Source organism: Nothoprocta perdicaria, unplaced genomic scaffold, assembly GCF_003342845.1.
Source record: "Nothoprocta perdicaria isolate Ctin4 unplaced genomic scaffold, notPer1 scaffold_11, whole genome shotgun sequence".
In the NCBI taxonomy this organism is placed as follows: Eukaryota; Metazoa; Chordata; class Aves; order Tinamiformes; family Tinamidae; genus Nothoprocta; species Nothoprocta perdicaria.
In genome coordinates, this window is record NW_020454205.1 from 5400588 (window position 1) to 5413354 (window position 12767).

The 12767-nt window shown below is 48.0% G+C and overlaps 1 protein-coding gene across 1 annotated transcript in view; it reads left to right on the plus strand.

Moving 5' to 3' along the window:
* Positions 1-12767, plus strand: part of CPS1 (carbamoyl-phosphate synthase 1) — a 76439-nt gene that overhangs the window by 33404 nt on the left and 30268 nt on the right. The window contains exons 21-23 of the mRNA XM_026049063.1: positions 2222-2398; positions 5873-5991; positions 12391-12532. Coding sequence (XP_025904848.1) covers positions 2222-2398; positions 5873-5991; positions 12391-12532 — 438 coding nt within the window. The remainder of the gene's footprint in view (positions 1-2221; positions 2399-5872; positions 5992-12390; positions 12533-12767) is intronic.

A 12767-nucleotide genomic window follows, 5' to 3' on the forward strand; every position in this document is an offset into this window, starting at 1 on the left:
GTGAGTAAGAGACCTGTCCTCTTTCTTTTACCTTCCATCACTGGAGAAAGTCATTTCTCTTTCTTGGACACCTGCAGAATATCTGATTTCCTGGGCTTAAATAAGCCACACTGCTTGGGAAACCTGACTTTTGAGGACATTTATTCAGCTCAACTGAGTTTTGCCCAGCTCTATATTCAATTGGAATGCATTAGGATTCTGATCTTGGACATCATGGTATGGATTCATAAACAGTTACCTTTTTTAAAGGAATAAAAATTCCACTTTGGATCGCCTGAGGTTGATTTCATTCTTAATGTGCGCTAAAGGACTCCCAGATTTATGCTTTGTTTGGAGCTCTGCAGCTGTGGTTAAATAGAGTATAGCTTTAGAACTGCAGGTTTTAAGATCTTCAGTGATGTTCATTTCCCATGATTTTTGGTCCCTGTTAAAATGGTGTGCCTAATTTCAGCATACTTTTGCCCTTGAAAGTGAAACACAACATGTAATCTTGCTCTGAAGTTTGACTTACTGCTCTCAAAAGGTGATTATGTCTCATATCTGGAACATGGCAGTGTGACTTTTAAACTCTGATCATTTTTAAGGTGTCTGAGACAATAATAGCATTTTCAGACCAAGTTTTAGGAGGTGCAAAATTATCCATGCGATTAGTTAATTACATATTATCAACCAGTGCAAAATAATTAAATGTGTGTTTTGTTGGCTGCCTTTTTTTCCCCTAATGCTTTTCAAGTATCTATTCTATGAAATTATTTTGACATATGAGACCTCTCTAACATCAATTCTACCTTGTGCAGACAACAAGCCCTCATCACAGCTGAAAGGATTAATTAGAACTTGGTTTCCCTGCGGCAATTTGTACATTTAATAGCAATAAGGTGTTTTTCAGTGACTTAATGCTTATGCAGATTTCTAGCCCCTCAATGGCCTGTCTCTGCTTACAGGTTCTCACCACGTTCTGCAGAGCTGGGGTTCCCAAATACAGGTGCCTTGGGCACTAGCAGCTGTGAATGCTTCCTGGCTGTTGCATTTGCAGGAGCAATTGCTGCCTGTCCAGGGGCTGGATATCACAACAGCAGCCTGCAATGAAACCTCTGTGCTGCTTGGGATGGATCACTGGTGTGGGACCCCGTCCCACTCCATAGCTTGGAGGAAGCCCCTCTATTTTCCAACAACAGTAGCTGGTTAGAAGGAAGAGGGGGAGATGCAGGAGAAATCAGCACTTGGACCGTCCTGCTCCATCCCTGCCCTGGGCTGGTGTGTGATGAGGGAGCGAAGCTCAAGAGCTGCAGTTCGTTTCTGGTGGAGGCAGCCAGCAAGAGGTTAATATCGCTAGGACAGGGCATCTCTGAAGCAGGGAGCTCCTTGCAGCTCCATCTCTATTAGTATGGCCCAGGAGTCCCCCTGGGCCTGCACCTGAAGTCAGATTGCAGTGCCTGCTGCATTTTTATTAATTGAATGGTCTGCTCTGACCTGTTTTTTTTTCTCCTACGCTCTGTTGTGCTGGGTAGTGGAGCTGTGAGAAAAGAGAGAACAATGTTATTTTTTTCCCTGACACTTTTCAACACTGTTTGAGATTTTGAAGCTGTTAGGGTTACGTTGCCCTGGGAAATAAAAATGTAAGAATTTGAAAAAGGGCTCTGTTCCTGCACAGCTTTCCACACAGCAAGGCTTGTTTTCTGATTAGCTGTGGTGTCAAGTTTGAAGGAGGGAGGCTCCAGTGTTGCTTTCTACCAGAAAGGAGTAATCTTTAACACTGTCCTCATAGGGGAGTATCATCATTAAATGTAATTTAAAGGGAAAGGAACAGATTTCTCCTTCTGAACGCTAAAATCCCCACTGTGGGTTTCCATCTATAACGGGTTGTTAAACAAAAACGTCTTTTTGTATTACTACACACATGCTGTTGCTTAATGCTTTCCTCTACTAAAGTTCTTGGGAGCATTTTACAGAGGAGAGCAGCAACTTCCTTTATTTTACAGATGGGGAGACCAAAGCACAGAGTTGCTTGTCTGAAATTCCCCATCGCCGCTTAGGGGCAGAGCCAGACCTAGAACGGGGACTGCTGTGGCTCAGTCTGCAGCACAGCCAGCGCGGCTGCCTCGAGGAGGGGCCCTGAAGGCTGCAGCCCCCGTGTGTGCCACTTTGCTCTGTGTTTGCGCTCGAGACCCGCAGCCGTCTGTGGCTGGGTGGCCCGTGACGCGCAGGGCTCTCCTTGCAGGTCATGGCCATCGGGCGCACCTTTGAGGAGAGCTTCCAGAAGGCCCTGCGGATGTGTCACCCTTCCGTGGATGGCTTCACCCCGCGCCTGCCCCTGGGAAAAGCCTGGCCGCCCAACCTCGACCTCCGGAAGGAGCTAGCGGAGCCCTCCAGCACTCGGATCTACGCGATGGCCAAGGTACCGAGCGACACAAAGCGGGCAGGGAGTCCCTGCTTCTTTCCCTCCTGCACACAGGAATCAGCCTGTGAAGCAGCAGCCTTGCTGCTGAGGTACAGGTGTGTTCTGCCGCTTGTTATTTCCCCTGCAGAACACAGTAGTGGCCACAGCTGGGTGGATGTGTGAGTGTGTGTCCCTCTGCTTGTTGTCACCTGTGCTTTCCTGACAACGCCACGCTTGTTGCGCGGAGCAGCAGGCACACTCCATGCCTGCTCATGGCACCTCACACTGTAGCTAGAAGCTAGGAGAAATACAGATTTCTTCTTCTGGGGGCTTTACCCATTATTTTATCCTAGTATGAGCCGCAGTCAAATTTAGCTCATTTTTCAGATTTTTATTAGGTTTGCTGGTTTTACTTGTTTTTGTGAAATTTTGTGAAGATTTCCATTAGTTTTTGGAAGAAGGAAAAACGGATCCTTTTGAGAAGTGAAGCAAAGGAGGCCAAGGAGAGGCAAGCTGCAGTCCGAGGGGCACTTTCTCTTTGCAGTTGCCACATTGCTTTGGCTTGAGCATTAAACAAAACAACCCCCCTCTATTTAAATTTAGCATCCCTGTTCTCAATCCCCACCTGTCTGAAATAGACTTTGTTTCCTGTAGTGTTTTTAAGCCATCTCCTGTCACCTTAGGCAAATCACTTCATCTTTCAAGGCCTCCGGGTAAGGGTGGGTGTTACTCTGAGGGGAGCTGGGCTGTAAAATTATTTCTTGCCTCTGCTCCATAGCTCCTGCCTGTGTCTATAGCTCATGGCAACTGTAGAGTTAGCTGCTTTACAGGATAGATGCAGTTTCACACCTTGGCTTCCCTGTGGCTAATTTGTCCACCTGTCCATACCCTCTATGAAGAGATGGGGACAATTGTCTTTTGTAGCCTGTGTGTGTCTTGTTCCTTAAAGATCATAAGCCCTCCTGGCAGGGAGCTCCCACTCGTAATGTCTTGTGCCTTTGGAGCAGAGCAAGCTGTGGCTGTGCTGTGTTTGTAAAAGGATTTTCACATCTCTGTCCCTCTTAAAAATGACCTAAACAGAAAACACAAGATGCTCCATAAACATATACCTTGCCCAGCTGTGGATTCTCACCTACCAGGCAAGGGGATACGTGTGCTCATGAGTATAGAACACACCTCAGCAGCTGTGCTTGCTTATTAAAGCTTTCTTCTGTGTCTGAGAGGGAAAATCTTGCTTGTCTTCTCCCGAAGTGGCTCTGAGGGCTTCCGGAAAGGTTAATCTTAGCCCCTTGTTAGCAGAGGGGCTCTGAGGAGATGAAGGTGAGTTTGGGCCCTGCTTAACACTCCGGGTATTCCCAGCTGTTGGCATTTTCACTGGAAGTTATTGAGAAAAGGAAGATCAAGGTCTTAATCCCTCCCTGAGAAGAGTTGCCTGTGTCTGCGGCTGTGCACTAATTCATGCCCATTAATAAGCGAGGCAAGCCCTGCTGTTCTGGCTTTGGCAGTGTCAGGAGGGGGAACCTCAGCAGCTGGCGCGGCTGACCTGGAAATCCCTGTCCTGCTTGCTGACATTTAAAAACCAGCAGCTCTGAGCTTTGTTTAAAACAAGATGAAGCTTCATTATACGTCTTATTCCCCATATCACCCCCCCCCAGCCCCTGTTATTCAGCTCTCAAGGGCTTTTTATGCTTTTTTTCCCCTTCCTTTTTCTGTTGTATGATGTTGGTGATGGTGTTGATGCCACCAGTAATGGCTGAGGTGAAGAGAGTGTCTCTCCCTCAGAACTATTGCTGTTGTAATGGGACTCCTTGTAGTATGTAAAGGAAGGCAGCAGTAGAAAGAAACACGTAAGACAAGCTGCTCATGTGCCCCTAAAGTTGCGTGTGACCTCCTGCTCCAAGCACTGACCAGCTGAGATGGGAGAGTCCTCATAGGAATAAGCCTGTGCCAGTACTGCATGCAGTGGTAAGCAAAGCTTCAATTGCAATTTACAGTGCAGATGCAAATCTATTAAAAAAACATGGTCTTTTTAGTGCCACTACTCATGGGACTGCTGTGACAGTCCTGAACTTTGTGTTGCTGTGTCTGGGAGGCTTGTAGGCCTGTGGGGTCTCCTAGCTAAAGAAGCAGTCTGGAAATGACTGGTTCCCTGTAGCAGAACAAAGTGCATGAGAGACTTTCCCTGCTGTTTCTGCTCTTTGTGAGGAGGCAGTAGCTTTGGTCCACAGCTTATTATTTCCCTGAGCAAGAGACTCGCTGTGAGAGGGAGGCCCCAGTGAGTCGCCTGAAACTCCCCTGGAAAGGGTGGAAATGGCTTTGAGGTGCTGTCAGCGTTGGCAGGATCTAACGGGAAAGCTGCTGCTGCGCATCCCTTACGTGGCTGGTGTCTTCTGGGAGCGCAGCACTGAAGTGACCCAGGTGTTTCTCCCTGTTACCATAAAGCGTCCATCTCCAGGGCTCAAACGTGGGATATGACAACGATACGACCATTGTCCATGGCCTGATAACCTGGAGGAATGATCCCAGTGTGCAGCAGGTCCAGCCCATTCCTGAATTACTGCTGCCTTCCGGCAGTGCTGTTGCACTGACCTCCTTCCAGGGAGCTTGCCCTGCAAGAACACAATTAAGCGTGGTAGCAAATTAATGAGCCTGATTACTTGGGCTCAGCAAAGATACTGGTGTTATCATTTTTGGTTGATTGGGGCTGTTTTATCAGGAGAGTTGCAGCAATTCAACCAGTGGTGAGAACTGTTTAGTTTCAGTGTTGTGATAGAAGAAACAGCTGCAACTTGGGGCACTCTCGGGGTTTTTTTTTTTGATATCATGGCATTCTGCACAATGTTGTTGTTTGAGTAGCTCTGTGGGGCTCTTTTTTACCCCATTAGTGCAAATAGTTCTGATAAAAATTAAAATTACAGAAGTAAAATAAATGGCCTCAATAAGCTAATGCAGGGGAATTTAAATTATACTGCCTTAGCTTGTCTCCCTATATCTCAGGCTAGAGTTATGCTGTGGTATGAAATGGCTACAGGACCTGGACTCTCCCTTCAGGTGTATTCTAGGGCCACACGTTTTGATTTAGCCGTCCTTTAAATGGGTAAATCAAGGTTTCTGCTCCAAAGCAAAAGAGTTTCTCCTGAATAGAAAATTGGGCCTTTCTATTTTGCAGCTAGGAGGCTGACACTGAGCTTTTGGAAACCTTAGTGATGATGGGTGCAGATGGAGGAGGTGTCACAGCAGAATCTGCCTGTGTGTATATAGCTGTGTCAGATACTTGCCTGCCACCAAATCTTGCTGACAACAGTTGAAGTTTGACTGGAATCTTTGAATCGTTGGGGTGTCCGCTATGGTCTGTGGTAGTTCTTACATGTATGTTGTATATACACGTGTGTGTGTGTATGTATTATACAATTACGACTGCCTGTTTGCAACTAGCTTCGTATTTTTGAAGGATGTATTCAGGGACAGGTTGGTGTTGTCCTCCTTTTGCAGGCCTTGGATGATGACGTCCCTGTGGATGACATTCACAAACTCACGGCCATTGGCAAGTGGTTCCTCTGTAAGATGCGCAGTATTGTGAACATGGAGAAGATCTTGAAGGAAGTGGACAGGTAAGGGAAAAACAGCAGTAAAACCCAGCTTTGTCTTAAGACACAGTGATTCTCTGGGAATCTTTCTTCTGGGAAGATCTGTGGCAGGCCTGAGATACAGTGGGTGCCGAAGAGTTTTCCTCCATTAGCAGTGTCTGCAGAGCTGTCTTCAACCTTAGTTTGTTCCCAGACAGAGGAAATCTTATCTTGGGAAAAGCACTTTGGCTGGTTAAGCATCTTGGCTGCTCAGAAAGAATATGGAACTGGGACTTTATTTTGCAGAATCCTTGCTGCATCTTGGAAGCTGGGAATAGGAATGTGGACGCTCTGCAACTCGTAACAGCAGGCTGCATTCGTAGGACAGAAGCAGCTTTTGAGCACAGGACTTATCCTGACTTATTACACCTGGGAATCAAATACGGTGCATTTTTGGGAATGGCTGATTGATTTTTAAGCTTTTCTGCCTTACAGTGATAATGCACCATGTGTCGCTTTTGTACTTCACTTTCAAACACCTATAATTCCAGACATATTTGAAGATAAATCTTTTGCTTTCTTTTTAGAAAAATGACCATATAAACCCAAGCAGAAAAGATAGCAGTAAATTAAAGTGCTCGGCTGTATTTCAGTTCCAGCCTCTTGCTGACTTGAGCTTTCCCCTCATGGTTTATGAGGTTGGGAGAACCTCCTTGCTGAGTTATTGGCTGCTTGTTGGCTTCTGTGCTGTGGATGCCCACTGTGTTAACTGCATTTTACCACAGGATGGCACTGGAAACGCACAGTACCCAGCCTGTCATGAGGGTGCTAGCTAGTGGTGATCAGCTGCTTTCTGTATCTTTGACCAGCTGCACAGTTTTAATTGAGCAGTTTTTGGTCTCCTTTCTCCCACCCCCTGGAACAAGCTGAATCGGGAACTAGATGAAAGTAGGTGTAGGGGAGGATGTTGAAGAGGAGTAACTTGGTTATTTACAGAAATCTATTTGGCTGCACAAATTTTTTGTGCTCTTGGGTACTTTAAAATACATATGTACGTATGTAGCTCCTGAGCATGAAAAAAAATTACCCAGAATCGGTTGGATTTTCTCATTGTTGGATGTCACGTTCTGGAATGATACGCCTTGGGCGTCAGATGTTGGACATATCCTCACCTGGTATAAATCTGGCTTCAGTTCACTGAGACTAATTTTGCTGAAATGCCCTGTATCACTGAGGTGGTTGTCCCCTTCTCCAGTACAGGTAGCAAGCAGTATTATCAGTGTGGCTGGTACCTAGTCCTATCCCACGTTGCTTTTTCATCCTTCCAGTGAGTAAACAGTAGACCTGAAGTCCTGCCTGCTGCAGGAAGCAGTGCCCAGCCTTGCATGTGTGTCGCCTGGGGGATGCAGTGCACAGGAGGTGTAAGTCACAATTCGGCTGAGTGCCAGTGCTGTGAATTAACTAGCCAGGAAAGATTTCCCCTCCAGTATCCTTCCTTAGACCTTCTCAAGGAGACTGTTTCAGCTCCCAGTGTGGGAAGGAGGGAGCGTAACCTGCATGGGAAGGAGGGGATGGACTGTCCGGATACATTACGTTGAAGGCACGTTGGCAGCAAGAGGAAGCTGGGGGAAGGCACTTCTGACCTGAAGAAAGACACTAGTCCAATGAGCCACATCAGGCAACACATCTCCGCAGTGCCCATGGGAAAGCTAATTGAGTGCTGCAAATGAGACTTGGCACGTGTGTGCCCTTCCTGCAGCCAGCTGTTTCCAGTCCCTGACATGAGCTGTACCTGTGCTGCGGGATTATTTCCAATTGAAAAGAATGGGCTGTGACACACTCCTTGCATTGAATCTTTTTGCTGTTGGAATATAGTCACTGTAACGCAAAGCATTTGCCCTGTTCTGAAGCACTGCTCTTGGCTACAGGCTCACTTGCAAATAGATAAAACCCATCCCTTTCTTTTTGTCCCCTAGTGGGATTTGGGGAGCTTTACAGCAAGGTTTGGGTTGCAGTTGGAGTTCCAGCCCTGCCAAGAGTTCTTGACTTTGACCCACTGGATCTGTTGCAGAGCCTGGTAGTGAGGTTGATGGTCTCTGCCATGGCTGTGGTGGAACCACTACAGAAGGGCAGGTGCTGGAAGTAAAACTTTCCTCCAGCGGGTGACCTGTGGAGCACTGGAGGAAGGAAAGATGAGGCAGGCCATCAATAACTGTGTTTCTCCAAGGTGGGTATTGCAGTCTTGCTCCCTTCAAAAGCAGCTTTTCTGCTGACTTGTGTGCTCTGGGGGCAGGTCAGCAAGCAGAGGTCACATCTTGCCTGGATAGAAAGCAGAGCAGCTCCAGCAATGCTAACTAGGGCTGTGCTGATTTATGCTGTTTGAGGAGCTGTCGCTGACATGTTTGTTGTGCTCACTTCTAACAACCTGGGAAGATTACATGTGTCTCCTGAGTGACCCAGAGGGCAGGGAAGACTCAGACTCAAATTAGGAATTCAGTACATGAGAGGAGAATGTAATATAAGAAGTTATATAGCAGAATTGCTTGTGCTTTGTGTGGATCTGACTTAGAATCCTTTGTCTTACAGAGGTGTGGGTGGTAATTTCATCACTGTGTTTTCCTTCAAAGTGTCTGTGTATTTGTTAAACTTCACTCTGCATTTTTTTTTTCTTTCTCTTGATAGGCATGGCATACAGGTTTGCCCTTCGTGTGGTTGGGGAGGCTCTGCTCTAGACTTGCACGTGTTGGATATCCTGTCAAAACCTCAGACCGTCCTTTATCAGGATAGCAAAGAGCGTATATGGCCTGTCCTTGGCTGTGCTTTGGCTTGAGCTTTCCCTTCAGTACATTGCTTGATTCTAGGTGCAAGTCCTTCAGGTTTTAGGAAGTAATATGAGCTTCATGTTATGTAAAATCTCCATGATGAAGTTGATTGGCCTGTGGGCCTTAGTCCTTTAAAGATGCAGAGCACTAGAGTGTTGGTTGTTCAGTGAGCAAGAGGTGTTGGTTTACAGCTCCTGCTTCCCTAACTGCCCCTTAGATAGCTTTTTGTCAGTCATCTCATGAGCTTCTCAGGAGGGGAAGAACGATAACAATCTGCTTCCTTGAGAAGAGATGCAGGGAGAGATTTTATACGCTGATCTCATTATTTTAATTGCAGCGTGTTCAAAATCTTGTGGAATGTCAGAAGCAATCAAGGAAGCCAGTAGGAGCCTTGAAGCAGGGAGGTTGGTGAGTGAAAGAGGCACAGAAGAGGCACAGATGCTGTGTCTCTGCACAGAACCCAGCCTGAACACCGGCAGCCTTGAGACAATGCTCCTGACTGTGACCCTTCCACAGGGTTGGAGAAGGGAAGGCTCTGGGGAGATGTTAGGATTTCTCACTCTAGCAGCGCTTGCTTCTGTCCACTTTGCTGTCAGTATGGCCAAGCTTTAGTTGGGGCTTGAGGCCACCCCCTGCATATTGAGGAAGAGCCTCAAGGGTGGACTGAGGTGGTGATGCTTTCCAAATCCCCCATGAGCAGTTGCTGAGATAGCCTGAGCTGTCTGCAGGGTCCAGGGCTGGACCTGTGGGTTCACAGGGTAATAAATGCTCCCAGCTCAGGTGCTTTGGCCAGTTCCCCAAATATTCCTGGTCTATGTGATATAAGCCTGTTAAGATGTGCCTAAGCAATGCACAGGGCAGGCATGAACTTGATGACAGCCTAGTTAGCACAAAGCAGGGCCAGACTGGGGAGCCAGGGAGGTGTTGACTCGCATAGAGCCGGGTTTTTCTGCTGACGCCTTTATTTAGCATCACTGCTAACGTGGTGGATCAGATGGAAGCCAGCAGAGTGGAAGAGAGGGCTGCTGCGGAGCGAGCAGGCCCTCCTGGTGACTGCGATGCTGCCAGCCTTCTCTCAGGCACTTAATAGATTTCCCCAGGTCCTTTGTGCCAGGTGAAAATTTCCTCATTAAGGGGAAGTTATTCAGTTTCCTTATAGTGATGTTATTGAAGAAGGGATGGGAGTGGGTGGAGTTTCTGAGGTGGCAGGGTGGAATTTTTGAACAAGAAGCAACAGCAAATTGATGCTGGAAGCTGCGGAGAAGGCATGAGCGACACTTGTGCCATTTGTCAGCTGCAAAAGGTGCTGGGAACGCAGTGTCCTGGGGAGATGCACAGCCACTAAGTGGGGATGTGTGGAAAGGTCTGGCTGGCTGGTTCCAAAGGTCTTAAGACTTGTGAGTGTTGTATGGCAAAGGTGACTGTTGGGAAACGCTGGTGTTTTAGCAGAGTCTGGAGCCTCCTAATCCTCCTTTGGGGTGGACCCTGCTTACAAATGCATTAGTTTGTCTTTGCAAGCATTTTTTGCTCAATGTGTGGAGGGTAAGTGATGCCACAGGGAAGGTGGGAGGGCAGTGGTGTGGGAGTGGGTCATGTGTTGGGGAAGAGCCCAAGGTGAAGGCAGCTCTTTTTAGAGCTTGACTGCTGGAGACCTTGGAGAGGTCGTTTACACTCGGGCTCCGGCAGGGTGATTCTGCTCTTGCTGCCTTCAGTGTCTATAGCAAATCTGAAGGGCCAACTTTGAGCGAAGCCAGGGGGACCAAAGCTGGTTAATGCTGAGCCTTAATCCTCACCATGTCTCTGACTCACTCTGTGCTGCCCGAGCAGACGCTCCCCGGTGTCTGCCGTAGCCACCACGTTGCAAGTCTCACGTCATGTTTGCTTGCGATGCCTGGGGAGCTGTGGAGGAGGGAGGACTGTTTCATTTCCCCCTTGGGTGCTCACTGCTTGCCCTGCACAAAATCAGTTACCTTTGTGTGGAGTGATAAGTGTCCTAACCCCGTCCGGGCCGCTAGCCCGAGGCCACTGAATCACATATCAAATCACTGGTTCTTGTCCACTCCTCCTGCAGGGCGAGGTGCTGGAAATGACGATGGATGGTGTTGTTATGGGATACAAGCAGTGGAATTGAAGCAGGCCCCGAGGGAAGGCAGTGCTCTTTGTGTGTCAGCAGTCGAATCGCAGCTCGCTGCGCGGGTGCCTGCGGGAGGCAGCACAAATGCTCCAGCATAGACTCGTTTGCCCGCGGTCACTGGGTCTGCTCGCTTGTTCTTCTGCGGCGCAGAACCTGGGAGGGAAGGGTAATGTGGCCGTGTCCTTTCTAATTGCTGGCGAGGCCTAACAGCTGTTTTGTGAGGGAATCTGCAGGTTCTGCTTGCTCCCTTGCTGCTGTAAAGTCCTCCTGCCTTCAGTTCTGGCATCCACAGTTCACACAGGGAGTCCCTGCCCTGGGGCTGAAATCAGAAAGTCGAAAGGATTCTCTCTGGATAAGCAGCTCTGTGACAGGAGAGCAGGCCCAGGGAAAGAGCAGCTTTAAAGCAGCTGTTGGGATGCTGCAAAGCAGCTCTGATTTGGGGAAGTCTTTCTGCACCTGGAACCACATCCAAGGCTGCTCCTTTCTTGTAGGCAGGGAGAGCTTCATGGGCTTGTGCTGCAGGGGAGGGAGATGTGGCAGGAGGGAGGTCTTGGAGGGAAACCCACCTGTGATTGGGGCCCAGAGGTTTCATGTTCCCAGTCCTGCCATTCCAGTAGCTGCTTTGCTTTTCCCAGTGGCTTTTCCCTGTCTTGCACCAACCTGACCTTATGGAGCGCATAGAGCTGCTCTGCACCTGAAGCAGAGCAGAAAACCCAACCCAGTGATTCTCTTTCATGCTTCAGCTTCCTGACACACTGCAGTAAAGCAGCCTTACCACTCCCTTTCCACTCAAATAACATAATGCTATTTATTTAAAAATACCACCAAGCAAAGGACATAATTCAAAAGCTCTGATTTAGGAAAATAGCCTCTTTGTTAATCGTTTCCTTTTTCCTGATTCAGAGCTTGCTTGCTCATAAAATATTGATTTATTGGGCAGGCAATGATGCTTTTGGCCATGAAGATGAAAAGCAGAAGGGCTGATAAAAATACATGGGCTTTTTTATGTTTTTGCAAAAGCTGAGCTTGGAAAAGGTAGCTTAGAAACAGACGGGCAGAAACTATCTGGGCTCTATGTGGAGTCCAACCAAAATGAAGCAAGGTGTATGGTATATGTATGGTACATGGTTTATGTACTTACTGGCATATGACGGTATGGATGCTGTGGGTGTGTGGGGCTTGTACCAGCCCAGTGGGAGGTACTGCCTGGGGGAGCCCCATCGTGAGTCACTTCAGTATCTCAGGAATGTGGTGAAAAAAACGTTGCACGTCCCAACAGCACAGGTGTCCCTATAGGCTTTATCTAGCCTATGGGACATACGTTCGGAGGTCTGTTTTGTACTGGATGAGGATGGCTCAGGGGTCCGCTTCCCTTTACACCCACGTTCCTACAGCAGGAGCCCCTCATGCAGTGTGGAAGGCATGAGCACACACATGTATTCAGGCTTGTGCTGTCAAACTAACCTAGTTTTCTGTATTTAAACCCAGTGAAGCTGTTCCAGAAGAGACACTGAGGAGAGCCAAGCAGATGGGCTTCTCGGACAGGCAGATTGGGAAGTGCCTGGGGCTGACCGAAGTCCAGAGCCGGGAGCTGAGGCTGAGGAAGAACATAGTGCCTTGGGTGAAGCAGGTACTGTGAGAAACGCTGCTGGTGAGGGGGCTTCTAGGGGTGCCATGGCCAGGAGATTGCTGCGCTGTCAGGAAAGGTAAAGGTAAATGAAGGCGAAAACCTGCCTGTGTTACCAGCAACGTCAATTTTGATGTTGATGCAAACATCAGAGAATGCAAAATTTCATCTGCCTTGCTGTTAAATCCTCGCCGCAGCCATCAGTGCAGTGGCATGAACCTATAGACTGAACATCCCT